Source organism: Scyliorhinus canicula, chromosome 2, assembly GCF_902713615.1.
Source record: "Scyliorhinus canicula chromosome 2, sScyCan1.1, whole genome shotgun sequence".
Lineage (NCBI taxonomy): Eukaryota > Metazoa > Chordata > Chondrichthyes > Carcharhiniformes > Scyliorhinidae > Scyliorhinus > Scyliorhinus canicula.
This window is the reverse complement of record NC_052147.1, coordinates 41,977,859-42,000,717: the sequence shown is the minus strand read 5'-3', so window position 1 is coordinate 42,000,717 and position 22,859 is coordinate 41,977,859. Positions and strand designations below refer to the sequence as shown.

General features: G+C 43.9%; 1 protein-coding gene across 14 annotated transcripts in view; it reads right to left on the bottom strand.

The window, feature by feature from the left end:
* LOC119952899 (MAPK/MAK/MRK overlapping kinase-like) overlaps positions 1–22,859 on the bottom strand; it is a 313,636-nt gene that overhangs the window by 176,927 nt on the left and 113,850 nt on the right. For all 14 annotated transcript variants that reach the window (XM_038776537.1, XM_038776527.1, XM_038776517.1 and 11 more), the window contains one exon: positions 13,194–13,372. In XM_038776537.1, the coding sequence (XP_038632465.1) occupies positions 13,194–13,372 (179 nt within the window). The remainder of the gene's footprint in view (positions 1–13,193; positions 13,373–22,859) is intronic.

Sequence of the window (22,859 nt, the reverse complement as noted above, 5' to 3'; positions counted from 1 at the left end):
ATGACGGATGCAGTGGACTCTGACTCCGGGATGGAGACACAGGACACCGTTGAGGGGGAGTCCACGGTCCCCATGGCCTGTGGATGTACAACCGTTATGGCCGTTCATCACGGAAAGCAACCGTTCTTCTTCTCGATAAACGCCAGCCCAATCCAGCACCTCCTGCAAATAGTGTCCGACCTGCAGCAAAACAAATCTGTCGCCCTCCTTCACCAGGTCTTCGGTTGGTTCTTGGACTTTGCAGGGGTGCGGGGGTATCCTGGCGATGGCAAGGAATCTTACTGCCCAGGCATCTTGATGGGGCTTGGGCCCAGCTCAAAGTTAATATAATCGCTGCCTGGGCATACATGGCATCTGTGACTTCAAGCTTGCACCTGTGGGCTGTGGCTTGTGCTGACAAGTGGCAAGTGTCCATGTTTAAGGGGCTATTCGTCGTGGGGGGGTGGGGGGGCTGAAAAAGGGAAAAAATCTGTACAGACTGTATAGTTGATTGCTGGGAAGTATGTTTCCCAGGGCGTTTCTTCGCTGTAATCTGTTTTGATACATGTTTGTAATAAAATACTTTTTTTTTTAAAAATGAATGAACGTTAAAGAAAAATGTTGGCTATGGAAAAGCCAAGGAGTAATCCAGGGTAAAAATAATTCATTGGGAGGGTCAACTTCATTGGAATGAGAGCAGGTAAATTGGAATCAAAGATTGAGAAGCAAAACTATGATAGTACAATGAAATGCCTTTAAAGAGGAGATAGCTTGGATAGAGTCAAGATATATTTCCATGAGAGGAAAGAGGTAGGACAAATTTGTAATCCACGGGAGGCAGGAGTTCCGTCACCACACCAATATTTATTTACAATAACGATATTACAGGGGCAGCTACAAACAGTGCTGCTAGCTGTCCAGTCAACCTAAGACTGGCTCACAAAGTCTACACAGGTGATTATATGGGCCCCCTCAATGAGCTATCATTGAGGGAGCTCATACTCCAATTGGCCAACCAATAAAGCCAATTGGAGTTCATTACAACAAACAAATCCAGGGCCTTCGTGAAGATGCAAGAGATAGAAAGATGAAAAAGCTGCATGTGCGTATGTCAGTTGGGTAATACAAGCGAGAACCAGAAACGATCAGAGGGGCAGTGATAAAACAAATAAAGATGGAAAGAGAATTGTGCCTTTGCCAAGTAAAAGATGCTGTCCAAGTCAGTTGAGAGGCAGTTGAAACTTGAATGGGCTAAAAATTGGTAAAGAGGAGGTATTAGCATGGCTGGCTGTACTTAAAAGTTGGTAAGTAACCAGGATCAGATGAGATCATCAAAGGATACCGGGGGAAGTAAGGATGAAATTCTGGAAGCAATGGCCATCCTCACCCATTCCTCCTTAGATGTGTCAGAGAACTGCAAAAATGCATATGTTACAGCTATGTTCAAGAAGGGGTGTATGGATGAGATGAGTAACTACAGGCAAGTCAGTTTAACCTCAATGGTGGAAACAATAATTTAGAAAAATAAACTGTCACTTAGACAAATATGGATTCGTTAAGGAAAGCCAGCATGGATTTGTTAAGGGAAAATAAGGTTTAATTCAATTTGTTTGAGTTTTTGATGAAATACAGAGAAGGTTGATATGGGTAATGTTGATGATGTGGTGTACATGAAACAGAGTAGTGGTGAATGGTTGTTTTTCCAGGCTATAGGAAGGTGTCATTGACCCCTGAGGAACACAAGAGTTAAGACCCTGCTTTACCTGATAATTATTACTGACCCAATCTTGAATGTACAGGACACAAAACCTGGAAGTATTGGAAACTGTATGAAGGGTAGTGATAAAGTTCAAGATACAGATAACTGGTGGAATGAGAGGACACTTGACAGATTAAATTTAATGCAGAGAAATGTAAATGATTCATTTTGGTAGGAAAAATGAAAGGCAATAGAAAATAGAGACCAGAGGGAACTGGGGGATTATATGCACAAATAACTGAAGGTGGCAAAGCATTTGTTAAAGCCTTAAAAACAGACAGAAACTGAGCTTATAGGTAGGGCAAGGAAGTCATTATAAAATACGTGCCTGGCCTTCACCACTGTGCCCAGTTCGAGGCACCACACTTTAGGATGGATGTGAAGGTATTAGCAAGGGTACAGGAAAGATTTACAAGAACAGTACCAGGGAGGAGGAACTTCAGTTAAATAAATAGATTAGAGAGGCTAGGGTTGTTCCCCTTGGAGAAAGAGAATTTGAAAGAAGTGGGTTAAAAATCATGACAGGTCTGTACAGAAAAGATGGGGAGAAATTGTTCTGTTGGTGAAGAAATCACAAACCAGAGGGCACTGATTTAAGGTGGTTGGCAAATGGCAGGGATCTGGAATGATTGTCTGAGAGGGAGGTGGAGGCAGGTTGGATTGCGGCTTTCAAGAAGAATGAGGTAATTATAAGAAAATAAATATTTGCAGGGCGACGGGGAAAAGGCAGGCAAGAGGGTCTAGGTAATGGCTCTTACAGAGAGCCAGCAGGACACAATAGCCCCATTCCATGCTGTATTCATTCTATGAATATGTCTTTGTAACTTCATTTGGTCTTTTAAAAAAATGAACTATAACTATTTTGCAGTAATGTGCAAATTCTGACACCACTTGTCTCTAGACCCATACCAAATCACTGATTTGCATGGTGAACAGAGAAGTGAACGTCGCCATTGTCCCAGAGGACCATAGGCAGCTCTCCGCTGTGAGAAAGAGAGCTGACTGGTGGTGATTTAACCTAAGGGTAACCACTCCTCAGGCAAAGGGCAAGGTAGAGAAGGCAGGGCCCGTCATGGATAACCTCAGCCAGTACAGGAACTGAACCCATATTGTTGGTGTTGCTCCACATCACGACCAGCCATCCAGCCAACTGTGCTAACTGACCCCCTGAACTGAACACTCTTTGGGACAACCCACTACCGACTTCTAATCACAATGAAAAACTGCCCTTAATTTTACTCAGTTTCCCTCTTCTGACCAAGTTTTAATTCAGTTTTCCATCCTCCTCTCAGTAGGTTGACGCACTTCACCAAAATCTCTGAAACTTCCCTAATCACAGAATCTAAACTGACCAGCCTGTAATTACCCGGATTATCTCCATCACCTTTTTAAATAATGTGTGCTGCATTAGCTACTCTTCAGTTCTCTGGCACACAGCCACATTCAATACATCCTTGAAATAGAATTTCTAGACTGCAATTTTCTCCTGTTGAGTCAGGAAAAAGTGGAATAAAATAGTTTAACAGGATTACTGGAAATAGGAGATGACACAAAGTTATATGTTTAGCATATACACATGTACATATTTATGTGTATGTTCATATTTAAAATCTCATTCATATAAATTTAAAATACAATGTATTTGATAGATCGCACTTTTAAAAATATATATTTTATTCTCCTTTTTCACATTTTTCCTCCCAAATTTACACCCACCGACAATAAACAATAATCAGCAACAATATGTAAATCCCCATAACAATAACAACGATCCATCTCCCACCAACCCCCAACATTAGCCCGCATGTTTACATAAACAAATGATAAAAAGGAATCACGGATTACCCACAGTCACCCTGAATACACACAGCCCCCTCCTCCCCAACCCTCCCACCCATCCCCCGCCAACTAATGTTCAATGTTATCCAGTTCTTGAAAGTGCAGAATGAATAATGGCCATGACTTGTAGAACCCCTCCGAGCTTCCCCTCAGTTCAAACTTAACCTTCTCAAGAGTCAAGAATTCTAACAGGTCTCCCCGCCACGCCAGGGCATAAGGTGGAGAGGCTGCTCTCCATCCCATATGATCCGCCTTTGGACGATCAACGAGGCGAAGGCTATGATATTTCCCTCCGCACCCATTTCCAACCCTGGCTGGTCCGACACCCCGAATATGGCCTCCCGGGGACCCGGTCCAGTTTCACATGCACCACCTTGGAAATTACCCTAAACCCTACTTCCAGGCAATCCTCTAGCTTTGGTCAGGACCAAAACATATAAACGTGATTAGCGGGCACCCCACCCCACTGCTGAGACTACCCCCTTCTCCAGTCCACTTGTCGTCAGCACCTCCTCCAGCAATGGGGAGACCGGTAACTCCGGGAAGCTCTGTATCTCCTTTCTAGCAAAATCTCAAACCTGCATGTATCTAAACATTTCTCCCTGCTCCGGCCCATACTTCGCTTCCAGCTTCTTTAATCCTGCAAACCGTCCCCATAGAAACATATCTTTCAGCGTCTTAATCCCCTTCTCTTCCCATTTCCGGAAATGTCCATCCCACCTCCCTGGCTCAAATCTGTGGTTCCCCCGAATCGGCATTTCCCTTGACCCTGCCCTCACCCCGAAGTGTTGGCGAAACTGCCTCCAGATTTTCAATGAAGCTATTATTACCAGTCTCCCTGAGTATTTCCCCGGAGCTATCGGGAGCGGCGCTGTTGCTAGTGCTTTCAGTCCCGACCCCCTGCACAAACTCTCCTCCATTCTGACCCACTTGGAATCAACCCCTTTGACCCAGCTCTGCACCTTCTCCACATTCGCCGCCCAGTAGTAGTACATCAGGTTCGGAAGACCCAAACCCCCTGCCTGCCTTTCCCTCTGTAGCAGCACCTTTCCTCCCCATATGAATGAGGTAATCCTTCCCTCAATCTCCCTGAAAAAAGCCTTGGCAGGAAATCGGTAGGCATTGAAAAAATAAACAGAATCGCGGCAACACATTCATTTTAACCGCCTGTACCTGACCCGCCAGTGACAGAGGGAGACAATCCCACCTTGCCAGATTGGCTTTCACTCTCCCCACCAAACTAAAGATGTTGTACCTGCAAAGCCTCCCCCACTCCCACGCAACCTGCACCCCCAGATACCTAAAGTGAGTCCCTGCCCTACGGAATGGCAGCCCCACCACCCCTGCCCCCACCCCCGACACCACAAAATACTCACTCTTGTCTAGGTTCAGCTTGTACCCTGAGAAAGACCCAAATACTCGCAGTAGCTCCAATATTCCCCCATCGACACATTCAGTTCCGACACATATAACAGCAAGTCAGCGGCATATAAGGATACCCTATGCTCTACACCCCACCCCCCCCCCCCCACCCCCCCCCCCCCCCCCCCCCCCCCGCCACTGCACTATTCCTTTCCATGCTCCCGAACTTCTTAATGCGATGGCCAATGGCTCAATCGCAAGTGCAAACAGCAGGGGGCACATGGGACATCCCTGCCTCGTCCCACGGTGGAGAGAAAAGTATCTTGAGCTGATGTTGTTTGTGCGGACACTCGCCTTCGGCTCCTTATATAATAGCTATACCCAGTTCACAAATCTTGGTGCAATCCCAAACCGCTCCAGAACTGCCATCGAGTACCCCCATTCTACCCGGTCAAACGCCTTATAGATTGCACTTTAACACAGGTTTAAATAGATTTGTGAATCATAAATTTTGCCTACTCGAAAACAAGCACTGCATTTCAATGTAACTTATCACCAAATATGAACTCGGAGAATCCAAATTATTAAGTGCCAAAGGTGGTTAGCATAATGCACATCAGATTTAAGACCCAGTGCCATAAGACAAGCCACAAGAGGCAGTGTTCATACTGACCTGGTATTCATAAATGATCTGAACAACATATAGAAAATTGAAGTCTTATTACACCGAGGGACAGCGACCAAAGAATGATTAAATCAACATAATCTGTTTTAGAAATATCAAATAACAAGAGTCAAGTCTTTTAAAATGTATTTTTAATCATTCATGGAATTTAGGCTTCACTGGCAAGGCCAGCATTTATTGCCCATTCCTAACTGTTCGCGAGCTGCTTCTGACCGACTTCTTGAACTGCATCTGTGTTACGTAGATGCTCCCACTATGCTATTAGGTAGCAAGTGCCAGGTTTTTGACCCAGTCACACTGAAGGAACTGCAATGTATTTTGAAGTCAGAATGGTGTGCGACTTGGAGGACAAATTGCAGATGGTGTTGTTCCCATGCATTTACTGCTGTTAGCCAGCTAGATGTAAGAAGCCTTAGGTTGAGAAGCTGCTGCTGTGGAAGCAGCCTTGGTGAGTTTCTGCAGGGCATTTTGTAGATGTTCCATACTGCAGCAATAATGTGCTGGTGAGGGAAGTGAATATTTAAGGTAGTAAGTGGGGTAACAATCAAACAGGATTCTTTGACGTGGATGGTGTCAAGATTCCCCTGGGGTCACTGGAACTGCATTCATCCAGGCAAGTGGAGAATATTTCCACACACGCCTGCCTTGTGCCTTCTAGTTATTAGAAAAGCTTGGAGGAGTCAGCAGGTGATTCACACGGCACAGAATATCCAGTCTCTGACCTGCTGTGGTAACCACAGTATGTATCTGGCTAAACCAGTTAAGTTTCTGGTCAGTGCCTGATTCCCAGAATGTTGATGATGTGAGATACAACAATGATAATACCATTGAATGTCCAGAGAAGGTGATTAGATTCTCTTGCTGAGATGATCATTGCCTTGCACTTCTGTAGTGTGAATATTACTTGCCAGTTTTCAATTCAACCGTGGATATTTCCTAGGTCCTGCTGCAACTAGACACGGACGGCTTCATTATCCAAGAAGTTGTAAATGGATCGGATTACTGTGCAATCATCAGGAAACAACCTCACTTCTGACCTCGCATTACTTTAAAAAGAGTTAACTTCCAGAAAATGAGGAAACAACTCGTAGAGGGTGTGATGTTCTCTGCTTTCTTGATAAGGATGGCTTTGATGTGTAGTGTTCAACAAAGAACATCAAGCTATGTTGATTAATAAAGCTAATTTATTAACACTATTTATAACTAGATTTGAACGTCTTGCTAAAGTACAAATGTGGCAAAATAAACTATGGTATAACTATCTACAAATCTCCTGAACATACGACTGCTCTCTCACGCCTAAACATCTTCTTCCAGAATCAAGGATGTTATGTGATCTACGTGACTGCTCTTGATCACCATCTGGTGGTTAGATGTATTTACATAGAATTATTAACCCTTCATTTACCATACGATATCCAGATCGTCACATTCCCCCTTCATTTGAATCTGTTTGGAGACTTGTACAAACATATTTACATGATAGGAGCAATGTATGTACTATTCATGGTGGAATTGTTACTGTTATGGTTATAGTTCAGAAGTTGACTTTTTTTAATGTTCTCGTTTCACACATGGACAGTGACAACATTTTTTTTTTATTTATAAATTTAGAATACCCAATTTTTTTTCCATCAATTAAGGGGCAATTTAGCGTGGCCAATCCACCTAACCTGCACATCTTTGGGTTGTGAGGACGAAACCCACGCAGACATGGGGAGAATGTGCAAACTCCACGTGGACAGTGACCCAGGGCCTTGATTCAAACCAGTGTCCTCAGCGTCACAGTCCTAGTGCTAACCACTGCACCACATGCCACTCCTATGTTCACAAATTGAGTTTGTCCGGTTTCTTTATTTTATGTGTGGACTTTCTCAATCATGGTTGTGAACTGCTGTTGTTGTCTTTGCTGTAGTAACACCACCTCGCTGTCATGCTGTAGAAGTTGCCATAAGTAGCTCTGTGTCAATTGTTGTTTGTGGAAATGTGGTACATAACCAGCAAGTTATCAGTTCAATCTATCAGGTCGATTCTGATGCTGAACCATCTTTGTTGCCTGAATTGGTCTTTCTCTTGTGCTTGTGGTGTTGATTTCTTGTCTCCTTTGCCCGAAAAGCTAGTTTTTTTTTCTGGTCTTTGAGCAAGGACCAACTCTTTCAGCCTGTTGAAAATGACGCTTTTTTCCTTCTCCGTTTCTTCCTGGCTTTAGGACCATCATACATGAACTTGATATGGTCATACGTGAATTTGGTACGGTCTACACATACACACATCTACCTGTGTCATCTGGAATGGGGGGTTTTCTTCAAGTTTGCTATCTGCATTGCTATCCATACTGCGTGATTTGTCATGTTTTACTGCAAGTCCCAACACTCTGTTTTCATTGAACTGCAATGCGTGTTCTAGTTGTTCTTTGGTTTCAAAGTCTACATAACCAAATTTCCTTCTGGACCCACTTTTGATATCCGTGACTGGCAGTTTCTTTTGTGTGAAGAAGTTATTCAACGCTTTCTTTAGTTCCTCAGAATTCTTCTCAGAGTTTAAGTTTCCAACAAAAAGTGATAAGAATGCATCAATTGTAGTCTTATGCTTCTGAGCTCGAGTCAACTTCTCCAGGATGTCTTTAGTTTCCTGTTCGCAACTGATGTGCTATCAACTTATTTGTCTGCTGTTGCACTTTCACGTTCAGCCTCTGCACAGTCCATTTGAGAAATTTCACTCTCGCCGTTGTCCTGCTCAGATTGGATACTATTGGTTATCAGCTTGTTACTGATGCCAAATAAACAAAATAAATTTACAGGATCGTCTGGCTTATCATCTGTCTGATTATGGAGATCCGCTTTCGCACCTGTATCCAATGTCATTGGATTATTGATGCCGTTAAATTTCAATGGAATCATCCGATCATCATGATAGTGAACGATTGAGATTGGTTTTAAAATGACCGCATCAGAAATTGCCTGTTAAACTTTGTCTACACTTTCAACTATATCGACAAAAAAAAAAGACTTCTAGATCAAATTCATCTTGTACAGGTCTACTTGCTATATTTTCATGTTTCTTTAAACTTATTTCCTGTACAGATCTTTCCTTGTGAACTGTACCCGTTTTCTTAAACTGTTGCAATGTAGTTTCCGTTCTACACTGAGAAGCAAAGTAATTAAGTCTGTGACACTTTGCACAGGTTTTACTGAATGTGGGGCATCTTTTCACTTGGTGGGCGTGGCCACATTGCTTGCCCATCAATATGTTCGTGACGTCATGCACAAATTGGCCGGCGTATGGAGCGCGCTTATTCATCAAGTGCGCCACAGAATCAAAGGCATCGGCCATGTTGTTCGTTTTCGCGCCACTTTCACGGACCAGCATTTCAGAATATTGATTTTTTTTTTTTTGCAAGTTCGCGTGGACGACATATGCTAATGGCATCTTCTAATGTTAATTTTGATTGTCTCAGTGATCTCTCAAGCAGCTTTTTTGCTTTTAACTCCACAAACTATCTGATTGCACAGAAGGGAGAATGGAAAAATTACAGGCCTGAGCTTGAAGCCCGAGATCTGTAATAAAGCAGTCAAGTGTTTCACCTGCTGTCTGGACTCTTTGACTGAAATATATCTGTCAAAAGTTTAATTTCTCTGAAGCTCGCAATGCTTGTCGAAACTTTCAATTACTTTGCTATATATTTAGCATCCTCATTCTCAAAGCGGAATGAGTTGAATATTTCTAAGGCTTGTGGTCCAGCCATTGTTAGGAACAACAATATTTTTCGCTGGACGCTGGCCACTTCAAGGTCTACGGCAGAGAAAAAAATTCAAACTGCTGTTTGAAATTTTTCCAGTTAACATCAACTTTACCCGATGTCGAAATTGCCGTGGAGTTTGCAAACCTTCCATCTCGCTTTGACTGGGCAGTTTTTTCGACGTTACTAGCTTCAAGGAGGTCGTTGAGATCGGAAAGTTTTATCACAGTAGGACAGTTTTACTTTCTTCGTAAGTTTCTTTTGCAGAGATTTTTTTTCTTTCACTAAACCTTCTATTTTATCTTAGGAAGTTCACCTGTACCATGTGATGTTCTCTGCTTGCCTGATAAGAATGGCTTTGATGTGTAGTGTTCAACAAAGATCAAGCTATGTTGATTAACAAAGCTTTTTTTTTTAAATTTAAGAGTACCCAATTCATTTTTTTCTAATTCAGGGGCAATTTAGAGTGACCAATCCACCTACCCTGCACATCTTTGGGCTGTGGGGTAAAACACACGCAAACACGGGGAGAATGTGCAAACTCCACACGGACAGTGACCCAGAGCCAGGATCGAACCTGGAACCTCGGCGTCGTGAGGCAGCAATGCTAACCACTATGCCATTGTGCTGCCCCTTAATTTACAAAGCTAATTTATTAACACTACTTATAACTAGATTAGAATGTCTTCCAAAAGTACAAAGGTTGCTAAATAAACTATGCTATAACTCTTATCTACAGATCTCCTGAACATACGACTGCTCTCTCTCATGCCTAAACACCTTCTTCCAGAATCAAGGGTGTCACGTGATCTACATAACTGCTCTTGATCACCATCTGGTGGTTCGATGTATTTACATAGAATTGTTAACCCTTCATTTACCATTCAATGTCCACACTGTCACAGAGGGTTGTTCAAGATTACTCCAATGGGGGCAGCACGGTGGCACAGTGGTTAGCATTGCTGCCTACGGTGCTGAGGACCCAGGTTCGAGTCCCGGCCCTGGGTCACTGTCTGTGTGGAGTTTGCACATTCTCCCCGTGTCTGCGTGGGTTTCGCCCCCACAACCCAAAAGATGTGCAGGATAGGTGGATTGGCCACGCTAAATTGCCCCTTAATTGGAAAAAATAACTGGGTACTCTAAATTTTAAAAAAAAGATTACTCCAATGGAGGACATATAGCAGTGTTCTTCAAAGTCGGGGGCGTAACCCGCGGGTGGGTAGCGGGCGGGTGTCGGGAGGGTCGCGGAACCATTGTCCGTGACGCTCCCGATCACACAAATCCCCGCGCAGCAGCCGGCTTTTCATAACACCGGCTGCAAGCGGCCGGGAACATGTCCAAAAAAAATCCGGCAGCATTGCGCGTGCGCGCATGATGATCAGTGCGCATGCGTAAATTGTGCACGCCATGCGACCGCTTTTTTTAATTAAACGGTTGCAGCTTTTTTACAAGTTCTGTAGTGGTTTTTATTCATTTATTTTATTCATTTAATTTTTATTTTTTTTCATTTATTTTATTAATTTGATTTTTTTTGCAAGGTCGGGGGGTTTTTTTTAAAATTCATTTTGTTCATTTATTTTACTCATTTTTTTTTACAAGTTCCGGGGGCGTTTATTTGATAAAGCTTTACAGGAAAAAAAATTCAGAACTTTGGACGATGGAGACTCCATACTTTCCGACACCGGAAGGCTTCACCTTCATCCAACAGGTTCCATTGGAGGAGCGTGTATGAGGGCCAAAGGGACCCAAAACCATTTCCTCCATTTTCGTCAGCAGCAAACAAGGTAAGAGAAAATGGTGGGTTCGCAGGTCGGCCGGCGTGAGTCGCAAAGGTCGGCTGGGTTGGGTTCCGAAGGTTGGCTGGTTGGTAAAAATGGGTCCCCGGAAAAAACGTTTGAAGAACACTGACATATAGCACACCTTTAAATGCATAATGTTGAACGCAGAAGATAACAATATAACTAGACCAGCAAGTGCAAACTAAACAAGCAAGATCAATAAAAGGAAGCTTTGATAAAGGTTATTAAATATTGAAGAATTTTGATAAAGCTGAAGAGTTAGTAAACACAGGACACAAATTTAAAGGTAATTGGCAAAAGAACATGAAGCAACAAGAATCACGATTTAATGGAAATGAAACAAAATCCTGTTTTGGGTGCGTTTAGCTGGGTGTTTCCCCGACGCTTGCAGCACCAAAAACTACTCCGCTCATAAACGGGACTCTGCTTCTTTTCCGAGCCTCAGCAACGAAAGCCCCGCTGAGGTCGCACTTACGCCCATTTCCTGCAATAACAAGCTCAGTTTGCCGGTGCAGGAAGAGATTGGGATGCCATTTTTGAATACCGCCCCAATCTTTGAACGCCCACCGCAGCCTCCAAACCTCCCAACTTACAAATTGGAGGGCTATGGGGTAAAGAATGAAGGAGCGGGAGGAATTGAATAATTCTTTTGAAAAGCTAGCACAGGAATAATGAGTCAAATGGCCTCCTTCTATTCTGTATTATTTGATAATTCTATGCATAAATATGTTGACAAACTGATCAGAGAAGAGAGATACCTAGAAAAAAGCATGGCTGCAGAGACAAGCCGTAAGAGTAAACAATATTCACAGAACCTGAACAAATGAGCCTTAAAACAGAGGGCATTTAACAGTTAACATTGAATAATTACTTTCTCTAAGTATTCACAAGGGTGCCCCTGCCAAACAGAGACAGCGTAGGCTAAACAAATTGACTTTATATCAAAAAAGTCCAAAGTAGGTTTAAATGTCTGAAGACCAATTAATCCCCTGGGATAGAAGCTATTTATAAAAGAGTGCTAAGAAACACAAATTTCCTGAGACATTATGAGGCCGACATTGGATACAAAAAGCACCAGCAGTTTCAAAACATGCTAATATGATGACCAACCTTAAAAAGTGCAATAAGTCAATCATAGGCAATGCCACACTCATTCATTTTACATCAATCCCAAGCCAAATGATGGAATTGATTATTGGGTGTAAACTTTGCTAAAACATTTGCGAACCTTCGTTGGAATCGCTAAACTAACTTTCATTGTCAAAAGGACTCTGATTCAGGTTCTTCATCTAAATTCTAACGAACATTTTTCATCTCCACCGATCTGAATTTGAATCATTTAGAAGCTACATTTAACTTAATAAGGTTTTTAATACAAAATTCTCACTAATAGCAGTGCTTCCAGAAGTGTGTAATTATGTTTTGATCTTGTGACCAAATGTAGCGGCTTCTGACAACAACTAGTGTTAAAGTGCTTCAGGAGAGCCTCAAATTAGACAAAAAATGGATGCTAAGCCAAAGAAAAAGATATTAGAGTGACCAATTGATAAAGTGGTTGGTTTCAAGGAGGGTTTTAAAAGGAAGACATGGAGGGGTTTAGGGAGAGCATTGAGCTCAGACAACTGAAGACATTGCAATGAATGGTGGGTCAAAAAGAAAGGTGGGAGTGCGCAAAAGGTCAGTCAAAGGAATAAGCAGTTTGGAGGGAATAGTTTACATGGTTGGAGGAAGCTACAAATTTAGGGAATAAATCTGAAACATCTCGAACATTATATAAGTTCAAATCTTTTAAATTATTTTTGTAATGTTAACAATTGCATATCCCAAGAGCAAACCAGCATATCTACATGTTGCAACGACCTGTAGGTGGCACTGTAGTTTATATTTTTTGAGGAAATGTTAATATCAAGTTAAATAGGTGCACAAATTAGATTGTTTAAACCTTGAGCTGTCAAATAAATAGCTCAACGACATAGATTTTTTTCAATAACACCAAATAATGTTTGTACGACAGTAGAGTTCGAACTTCACCTTGTAATTTCATAAAAAACACAGCCTGTGCTCCAGATGTCCATTTTGAAACTGTAGTACCCATCTGTAAGAAGGCACTCTGGGGCTCGATACCATCGAGTGGAAATATATTCAGTGTATGGCTGCTTTGAGAAGACACTCCTACAGGAACCAAAATCTGCCAACTTCAGTAAGTTTTGCTGCAACGGTAAACCCAGCATATTTAAAACATGGAGTAGTTATCAATATTATCTCTCTATATTAATAAACTGTTCTAGAAATCAGTTACAGACACGTAATTTGTCCATTTCAGTTTCCATTTTTGATTATTGTTCAGATATTAAATAGGCAGCATCACAAGGGGAGCTGAAAGATGCAAGCTAAATTAAAAGAACGGAACCATAATTAATAAATACAGGTCAGTCATTAAATGTAGATCAATAATTTATGGAATTTTAATCCACGGCACAGTCACCTTCTCAGTTTTCTGATGAGTAACCAAATCCACTTAACAAAAATCATTTGTTATCTCTTGAATTTTCACAAGGCAAAACCTCAACCCTCAAACCCATTCCCGTGTATAATTTTTATTTTTGATTCCATAAATATGACTGTCATATCACATGTTGTAGATAAGCTCGATGTCTGGACAGACTACAATCCTTAGTGCTCAAACAAGAGTTAATATGAAAGGTGAAGAGAATTAGATAAATGATAAATAGAATTAAATAAAAAGAAATCAAACAGGGCAACTTTAAGGATTAGAAACTGTACCGATGAGGAGACAGTTGAGACATCAGGACTATTTCCGCTCAAGCAGTGAAGGCCGAGATGTGAGCTAAGATGCAACTTTCTTTTAAATTATAAAAGGTTTAGTTCAGAGGGACTAGAGGACTAATTGCTCCGTTTGGAGAGTTAGTGATAAAAGGTCAATTTAAAACCATAGAGGGTGGGAAGAAGTTGGGTGAAATTTCTTTACGTATTTGTTGAAATACAGAATGCATTCAGCCCGCTATGCCTGTGCTGGCTCTTCAAAAGATATTTCCAATCGGCCCAACTCCCACCTGCTTCTTCCATAAAGCTCTGCAAAGATTTCTTTTTCAAATCTGTATTCATATCCGCTTTTAAAAATTATTATTGAATCTGCTCCAGTGCCCTTTCAGAACATTCTATGGAAAACAAAACTCTCATTTCCCCCTCTGCCTTTTTTTCTTACTGATTATCTCACATTCATTTCTCTCTGGTTATCAACCCTTCTACCGCTGGAAAGTTTCTTCCTTAACAAAACCACATTTTACTTGAACATCTCTATTAATTTTCGCCTTAGACTTCCTTGCTTTAAGAAGAATTCCAACTTCTTCAGACCCTGCATATCAACTGCATTCTCTCATGCCTGGCGTCATCGTAGTAAATCTCCTCTGCACTCTCTCGTGACGGAGCCTGGTAAATGTTGATTGACCCAGTATTTTCTGTTCATTAATCAGTTGATGAATAGCCAGAGAGACGTGCTGCTTGATACAATTCATTAAAGGTTGGAACATACAGCCTATATACCCGGCTTCGACTGGCACAGAAATTCATACACCACATTACTTGTTTGTGTTCTGGACAGAATATCTCTTCGAATTGACGGCAATGCCCTGTTAGTGGAAAGTAACACATTGCCACTGCATAGTCGCAGCTTGAAATAGTTAGCTTCACCCGCTGCTCAAATTTTTGAGATGCTTTACACTCTTCTTGGGTAATTTGAGGTAGACACGACACTTTTCAGATCTGAAAGTGGCAGCCTTATTGGCCCATGCATATATGCTACACATAGTGAGTAATGGGTGGATCGGGGTGGCTATCAGACCGTTGGACAGCTTTGATGCACCCCAATTCAGCATCGAGTGAACAAATGGCTCAGGCCCCACTTACAAATTACCTTGGAAGGGTAAGGTATCCCAAAGAAATTGAGCAACAAGTGATGCTAGCCGTTTCACTCTGCCACTTTGTAGTTGCAACACAAGTGGTATTTTGCACAGTATGCTGCCTTCAAGCCCAGAAGACCACATAAGTAAGTAACGTGGTAGAGGAATTTTAGTGCCAGTCTGATGCCAGGTACAGAGACCGCAAGCCCCAATGACTGGCGGATCATATCAAAAAGCATATCTCTTCGGCTGTTCACAATAGACAGTGTACTTGAACATCCACAACTAGCCTCTGCTTGCAAAACGCAGAGCATCATGTCTAGCCTTCAGTATGTTTCCACGATTGGACAATACTTGATTAATAATCATAGTTTGCTAAGAATAATTCTTAGAACCAATTTAAGATTAATCAGTTAGGCTTGCAATGCTAGAAGCTACATATAATAATAAGCAAGAACCTGTCCTCCACAGGCAAACTGAACATGTCCAGATATTGTGCCTTTTTTGAATTAAACAAAAGGACGGGGCATAATAATAATCATAATAATCTTTATTGTCACACGTAGGGTTGCATTAACACTGCAATGAAGTGACTGTGAAAAGCCCCTAGTCGCCACCTGTTCGGGTACAAGGAGGGAGAATTCAGAATGTCCAAACTACCTAACATCACGTCTTTCCGGACTTGAGGGAGGAAACGGGAGCACCCAGAAGAAACCACGCAGACACAGGGAGTGTTATGTTCCTGGGTCTAGTAATATGTATCGTTACTAGTTGCTGTTAATGCAGATGGTCTGATGGTGTGATCCTGAAGAAACCACGAGTCTTCAACTTAAGGAAATTGTATTAAATGATTCACAACTATACATACTAACCATATTGAGAGCTATCTAAATACACAACTGCTTACTAAACACTCCTGTGTTGAAAGAGACCAAGATCCTCTGGGAGGTGATACTTATAGGTGGATCTTGTGGTGCCCTCTAGTGGTAGTGTTACAGCTCGATGCTCAAATTAACCCTTTAGTTATATACACATATTCACATCATTACAGGGAGAACATACAGACTCCGCACAGACAATAGTTCCCGTGTAATTTTTCAGGGTAACATCTTGACAAACCAGCATCTTTTTCTTCTGCAGAATAAATTGTTGCTCCCTTTGAAATTTGCATTCTTAAGTTTGAGTGCAAGATTAAAATTTTTCGCAGCCTGTCGCTTTTTTCAGCAATACTCATTCTGTACTTCTAAGCGACTATATGAATAACTACGCTTTACTTACACTCTGCTTTTGGTCTTGAAGCCAACAAAGAGTAACAAGGGCACAGAATGTGCTCCAGGTGGAGACTTCAATCTGTCATCAAGTCCATCACCAAGAGTGGCTTGTTAGTACTATTACTGATCATGCTGGCTGATTTCTGAAGGGCATACTTGCCAGACTGGGCCTACAGCAGGTGGTGAGTGAGCTAAAAGGGAGTAACCTATTTGAACTCAGCCTCATTAATAGATCTGACAAAGATGTTATCTGTTCATGTCAGTATTGGTTGAACCATCCACCATCCGGATGGGGAAATAAATTGTCGTCCCTTCACTGTCACTGGGTGAAAATCCTGGAACTTGCTATCTAACACTGTGGGAGTACACACACACACACACAAACACACAAACACACAAACACCCACACACAAACACACACACACACAGACTCCAGTGCTACAAGAGGAAATTTCACTACCATCTTCTCAAGGGCAAAACATGATCTTGCCAAGCCATGCATTAAGTTTCACCAGCATTATCACACTACTGACTACCCTGGAGTGTCTTGTCAAGTACCAGTGACTCTTCAGGAGCAATCTCACAAAGGAGTCAGTATGACCAGCCTATGCAGCTTTGGTGGAAGCTCCTATTCTCGGCTTCTCATGAGCTGTCCTCCGAGGCCTTCGATGGCAAAACAGGAACATCTGCTAGAATACCAGCTCCAAACATTACTTCAAAAAGGCCTTCTCTTACTGGATGCCATGTGCAATAGTCTTGTCATTACATATTTGTTTGCGTCTAATAGAACAGTGTTTTTCAAATTTTTTTGTCCGGGATCTATTTTTAACAACCGGCCATCCTTCGGGACCCACGCCGGCTGACCTCCATGATCCTCCATTTTCACTTACCTTTAATGGGACAGATGAGCCTGCTTGGTCCTCACGATCTCACTTGCTTTGTTATTCAATGTTACATTTCTGATAATTACTTCAGCTGATACAAGATCTCACTGTATCCGTTTAAAAGAAGAGGTTTGTTCTCGAACACGCCATGTATAGTTTTCAAATGTGTTTGAAGTTTTGAGGGTTTTAAACTTTCATTTGCCAGTGCTTCCTTGCATATATTATACATGAACGTTGAATCCTGATTTGCAGTGGCACAATTAATAACCCACACCTCAAGTAATCATCTTTATGCTGCTTTGTTCCTTTTTTCAGCTTCTTCTTCATAGGTTAACAACCAGAGGCCCTGGAGTTCACACCAGCACTGCTGGCAGCTGCAAAATGGAGGAATCTCTCATCATACAGGGCGTGTGACCTGCTCTCTGTTACCTCTTCCGGTGGGAGGACTCAGTCATTTGCTAAACAAAACTGGCCCTGGACACAGCGTGATGGCATCCAGAGGAGGTGGTCCACCACGCTGTGCTCCAGGCCTGCGCACTGCTTGATCCTGCACGCATGCGCGGGATGGCCGGCAATCTCAAACGTCCATTGCAGCTGGTAGTTTTAAAATCCAGTCGCTGTCGTTGGCCGTCCCTCCCGCGATCGAAAACGCCATGCCCCCCTATCACAAAACCTGTCCATGACCCACCTGTGGGTCGCGACCCTGAGTTTGAAAACCCCTGTAATAGAAGATGATCAGATGTTTTGACGTTTTTGTTTGTATTTTGTCCACATTTACTGGATTCCCGAGGTATGGTCAATTTCAGAAGATGGAACAAGTGGGAATACTCCGCAGCAAAGGAACTTGTCTGTTGTTCCATCCATTTAATCCAATGAAAGGAAATGGCAGGGAATCCTTTACAGACATTCATTTCAAAATACTCTCTGCATTTGATTGGATTTATTTATTGTCAACTGTACTGAGGTACAGTGAAAAGTATTTTTCCTGTGAGCAGCTCAAACAGATCATTTAGTACATGAAACGAAAAGAAAAAGAAATTACATAACAGGGCAACACAAGGGACACAATGTAAATACATAGACACCGGCATCGGGTGAAGACTACAGGAGTCTCTTATTAATCAGATCAGTCCATAAGAGGGTCGTTTAGGAGTCTGGTAACAGCAGGGGAGAAGCTGTTTTGAATCTGTTTGTGCGTGTTCTCAGACTTTTGTATCTCCTGCCCGATGAAAGAAGTTGGAAGAGTGAGTAAGCCGGGTGGGAGGGGTCTTTGATTATACTGCCCGCCTTCTCCAGGCAGCGGGAGGTGTAGATGGAGTCAGTGGATGGGAGGCAGGTTTGTGTGATGGACTGGGCTGTGTTCACGACTCTCTTAAGTTTCTTGTGGTCTTGGGCCGAGCAGTTGCCATACCAGGCTGTGATGCAGCCAGATAGGATGCTTTCTATGGTGCATCTTTAAAAGTTGGTAAGAGTCAGTGTGGACATGCCGAATTTCCTTAGCGTCCAGAGGAAATAAAGGTCTGTGGTGCTTTCTTGATGGTTGCATAGACGTGGGTGGACCAGGACAGATTTTTTGTGATGTCTACGCCTCGGAATTTGAAGCCGTCAACCATCTCCACCTCTGCTCAAAAAATTCAGTGCCTATTAGGAGGGGATGGCATCAAATATAATCAGGTCTCTGGCTTCACCGACCACAACATCCTTCACAATGAAGAAGCCTACTCCCATGGGACCCGGTGCTTGAAGGTTCAGATCCTTTCTCAAGTTGAGGCCTGTTATGCCCTGAAGTAAGCATATTGGCTCGTGCACGCAAAGAAGTGGACTTGAGATGCCATACATCGGGATCACGCACGCACACACACCTGACTGGATCCTCATTCTGAGGATAATCGTCAGTGGCGAATAGAAGCGAAGACTGCGGGTTTTCTGAGGGCCACAAAGAATCCAGCACAAATTTCTGCAGTCAAGCAGAAATTAACTTTGTTCACAACAATATGTACACAGAGCCAGTACTTTACTTCTAGTTCCCTCTCTAGCTGGTACCAAAATGGCCAGCTCTATTGGTGGAGTTCATAATACTTCCCAAGTAACTTGGGGCAACCAATTGTCTCCAGCCAATACGATCCGGGCAGGTTATAACACCCCCCGCCCCCAAAAGACCAAGGCATCCGCCAAAGACCCTGGGCGAAAAGGGCATTGGACTCTTGGCATCAGGCTAGGCGTCATGCACGTGAGGAGCCAGATCAGACAGCGTATAATGGCAAGACGAAGAATGCTTCCGAGACAAACGTTGTACGGCTGCACGTTCGTGGGCTGTGGAACAGAGGCCTCGCCCTCAGAGGTGTCCCGCATGTCCATCTTGGGAGTCAAGAGCCTCCATCATCTTTGCATCCCTATTTTCGTGGGATTCTGTAGCGACCTGAGCAGGCCACGAGAGCTCTCGAGAATAAGCATCCACTGTATCTGGATCCTGTAGCTACTGTAGCTGGAAAAGCAATTTCCAGGGAGAGGAATCTACGGAAGAGGTGGCCTCCTGGATCTAATGTGGTCCAAATGCTTACGTTGAACACAGCCCTAGGCTTCCACCTGGTAAGAGATTGGCACCGTTAGACGAAAGATAATGCCAGAGACCCACCGAGCGCCAATGGCAAAATTGCAAACAAACACCAGGTCCCCGGGTGAAAACTGCCGGACTGGGTGGTGTAGAGAAGGGCAATGCCTCTGCCGTTCCTGATTTCTGCGCACCTTCGCGCCAATGTCCGGAAAACCATGTTGAGGCTGGTACGAACTGCGGCCCATTAGTAGTTCCATGGGAGCTACCCCAGTCACCCAATGCATAGTGGTCGTATAACAAAACAAAAATGAGCCAGTCTAGTGTCCATGGACCTGGAAGACTGTTTCCAGAGGCCCTGCTTCAATGTTTGCGCTGGGTGCTCCGCCAACTCATTAAAAGCCGGGTGGTATGGGGCGGTGCAAATGAGCCGTATACCGTTCATCTTCATGAAACCCGCAAACTCCTCACTCATGAGAGGAAAGATTGTTTCCTGAGGCCTCGCTTTAATGTTTGCACTGGGCACTCCGCCAACTCATTGAAAGCCGGGTGGTACGGGGCAGTGCAAATAAGCCGGATACTGTTCATCTTCATGAAACCTGCAAACTCCTCACTTACGAAAGAAATGCCGTTGTCAGTGACAAGCACCTCGGGGAGGCCATGCATGCTAAAAAAAATAATGCATCTTCACTTATGGTTGCACGGGACGTCGTTCCTGCCATCCAATGTACCTTGAGCCACAGTGAAAGGGCATCAATCAATAGGAGGAACATGGATCCTTGAAAAGGGCCACCAAAATCAGCATGTATTCGCGTCCAACATCGGCCTGGCCATTCCCAGAGATGCAGGGGTGTGGCTGGCGGAAACGTCTGATGGAGTAGCATTGGGCCATCTTCTCAATGTCGAAATCGAGGCCTGACCACCAGACACAAGTCTGCACCGCGCCAACATTTTCATTTTGGTCACACCCGGATGGCCATTGTGGAGGTCCTCTAGGATTATTTCCTGCCCTTTTCTGGGACAACCACACGTGTCCCACAACAAGATACCATCTTCGACACTGAATTTGGACAGCTTGGAGGAAAATGCGCGCAAATTGCCTAGGAACTGTCTCTGCTGCACACCATATCAAACCAAGTGCCGAACCTTGGATAGGAACAGGCTGAAACAAATCTGGATATCTTCCTAGTGCCCTCAGTCAAACCACCAGAGCCTATTTGAGGAATGTGCTGCCATTGTAGCAGCAAATGGCACAACCAGTCCCGATCCAACAGGCTGGGTCTGTGGCCTCGCACCACGATGAGCAGGAGGCTCCCCGACTGGCATCCGTAAGCGACAGGAATCATTGTAGTCCCGGCAGCGACAGGAGTCATTGTAACCCCAGCAATGTCTAATGGCTCCCCCATATATGTGGCCAACCTGTCCTATGTATCAGTCGACGCAAGGGTATGTATACCCCGCTTGATGCTATCAAACATCTTCTGTCCAATCACAGAGACTTCTGCACTGGTGTCCAACTCCATTTCAAGTGGTGACCATTTACCCATATCATAATGGGGGCCACTCGGGGGCTGCCATGCACCACAGTTGCAAGGCAGTCATCCTCCATGCCCTCATCTTTGGGTGCGTCATCCTCGAGTTCATCTACATGGAAAGTACAGGCCCTGGGTTGGCCCCAGATCCTGCAGGAGCAGATGGCCCTCTTGAAGTGGCCACGACCAGCATCTGCGCTGGGGTCGGCATCCACAAGTCCTGCGCTTACCAGGCTCTACATCCATGGGCTCTGGAGAAGGTTCTCTTCCGGAAGGAACTTCCGACAGCCACCGATGTGGGCCCATTACGGCGCCACGTCCAAGTCATGGGGAGGCGCTTTCAGACAGAAAGCTGAACCATGGCTGGGTTCAGCTTCCCAAACTTCACCCTACTTTTGAACAGGGCCACCTTAACTCTGTTAAACTGTGCCCCAATCTCCTTTGTCTGCCTGGCCCAGTGTAGGATACTTTCCCGGTCCTGATACCGTACATCTTGGCAATTATTGCCCTCACCTGTTCCCTGGTCCTGGGTTTCGGCCGGAGTGACCTGTGGGCTGTCTATCTCTGGGGGTTGGGAAGCTGTTCCTCCCCACCAGGTTTCCCAGCATCTGGGCCACGTAGTCTGTAGGATTCCTGCCTTCGGTTTCCTCTGGCAGGCCTACTACCCTCAGATTTTGCCGCCACAACTGGTTCTCCTGGTGTTGTATCTTCCCTTTTAGGTTCCCCTGTGTCGCCACCAATCTCGCCATCCCCATCTCCAAGGTGACGATCTGGTTGCTCTGGTTTGTTCAGGCCTTTTCCAGCTCTTTAATGGTGTTGCCCGGGCCTCTCGTTGCCTTGTCCAGGGTCACCTGCATGACGGCCAGTTCTACTGTGACCGCCGCCTGTATGTCGACCTTGATGTCCTCCTTGAGCTCCCTGATGAGAAACCTCTTCCATCGCCTTCCGGCTTGTTAGTCCCTCTCTTTCGGGTGTGGTCGGAGTTTCTTCGCTTTGTGGGTCCACCATCCCGTTCGCTCACTTCTCCTGGCTTCTGTTGCTTTTTGCCTCTTTTTGGCCTCTGGAGCTATTGTTCGGCCTCATTCTTTGTATTTCGATTGGAGAGGGTGAGAGGATGCTTTTTTTCCGCTTCTGGCGGGCTATTTTTGACTAAAAGTGCCTAATTTTGAATTCTTAGGAGGACAGTCACCTTTCGTACGTTCATTCAGCACATCCCTATCACTGGAAGTCACAATATTTCTTAAATCTTATGAGGATTTCTGCCTCCACCACCTTTTAGGCAGTGAATTCCAAACTCCCACCTCCCTCTCAGTGAAAAAGTTTGTCCTCGCATCCCCTTGAAACTCCTGCCCCTTATCATAAATCTATGCCCCTGGTCATTGATTCTTCCAAGGGGAGAAGTTTCTTCCTGTCTATTCCATCACTGCCCCTCATGTCCCCCCTCAGTCTCCACTACTCCAAGAAAAACCCCAGTCAATCCAATCTCACTTCATAGCTAAAACTCTTCAGCCCAGGCAATATCCTGGTAAATCACCTCTG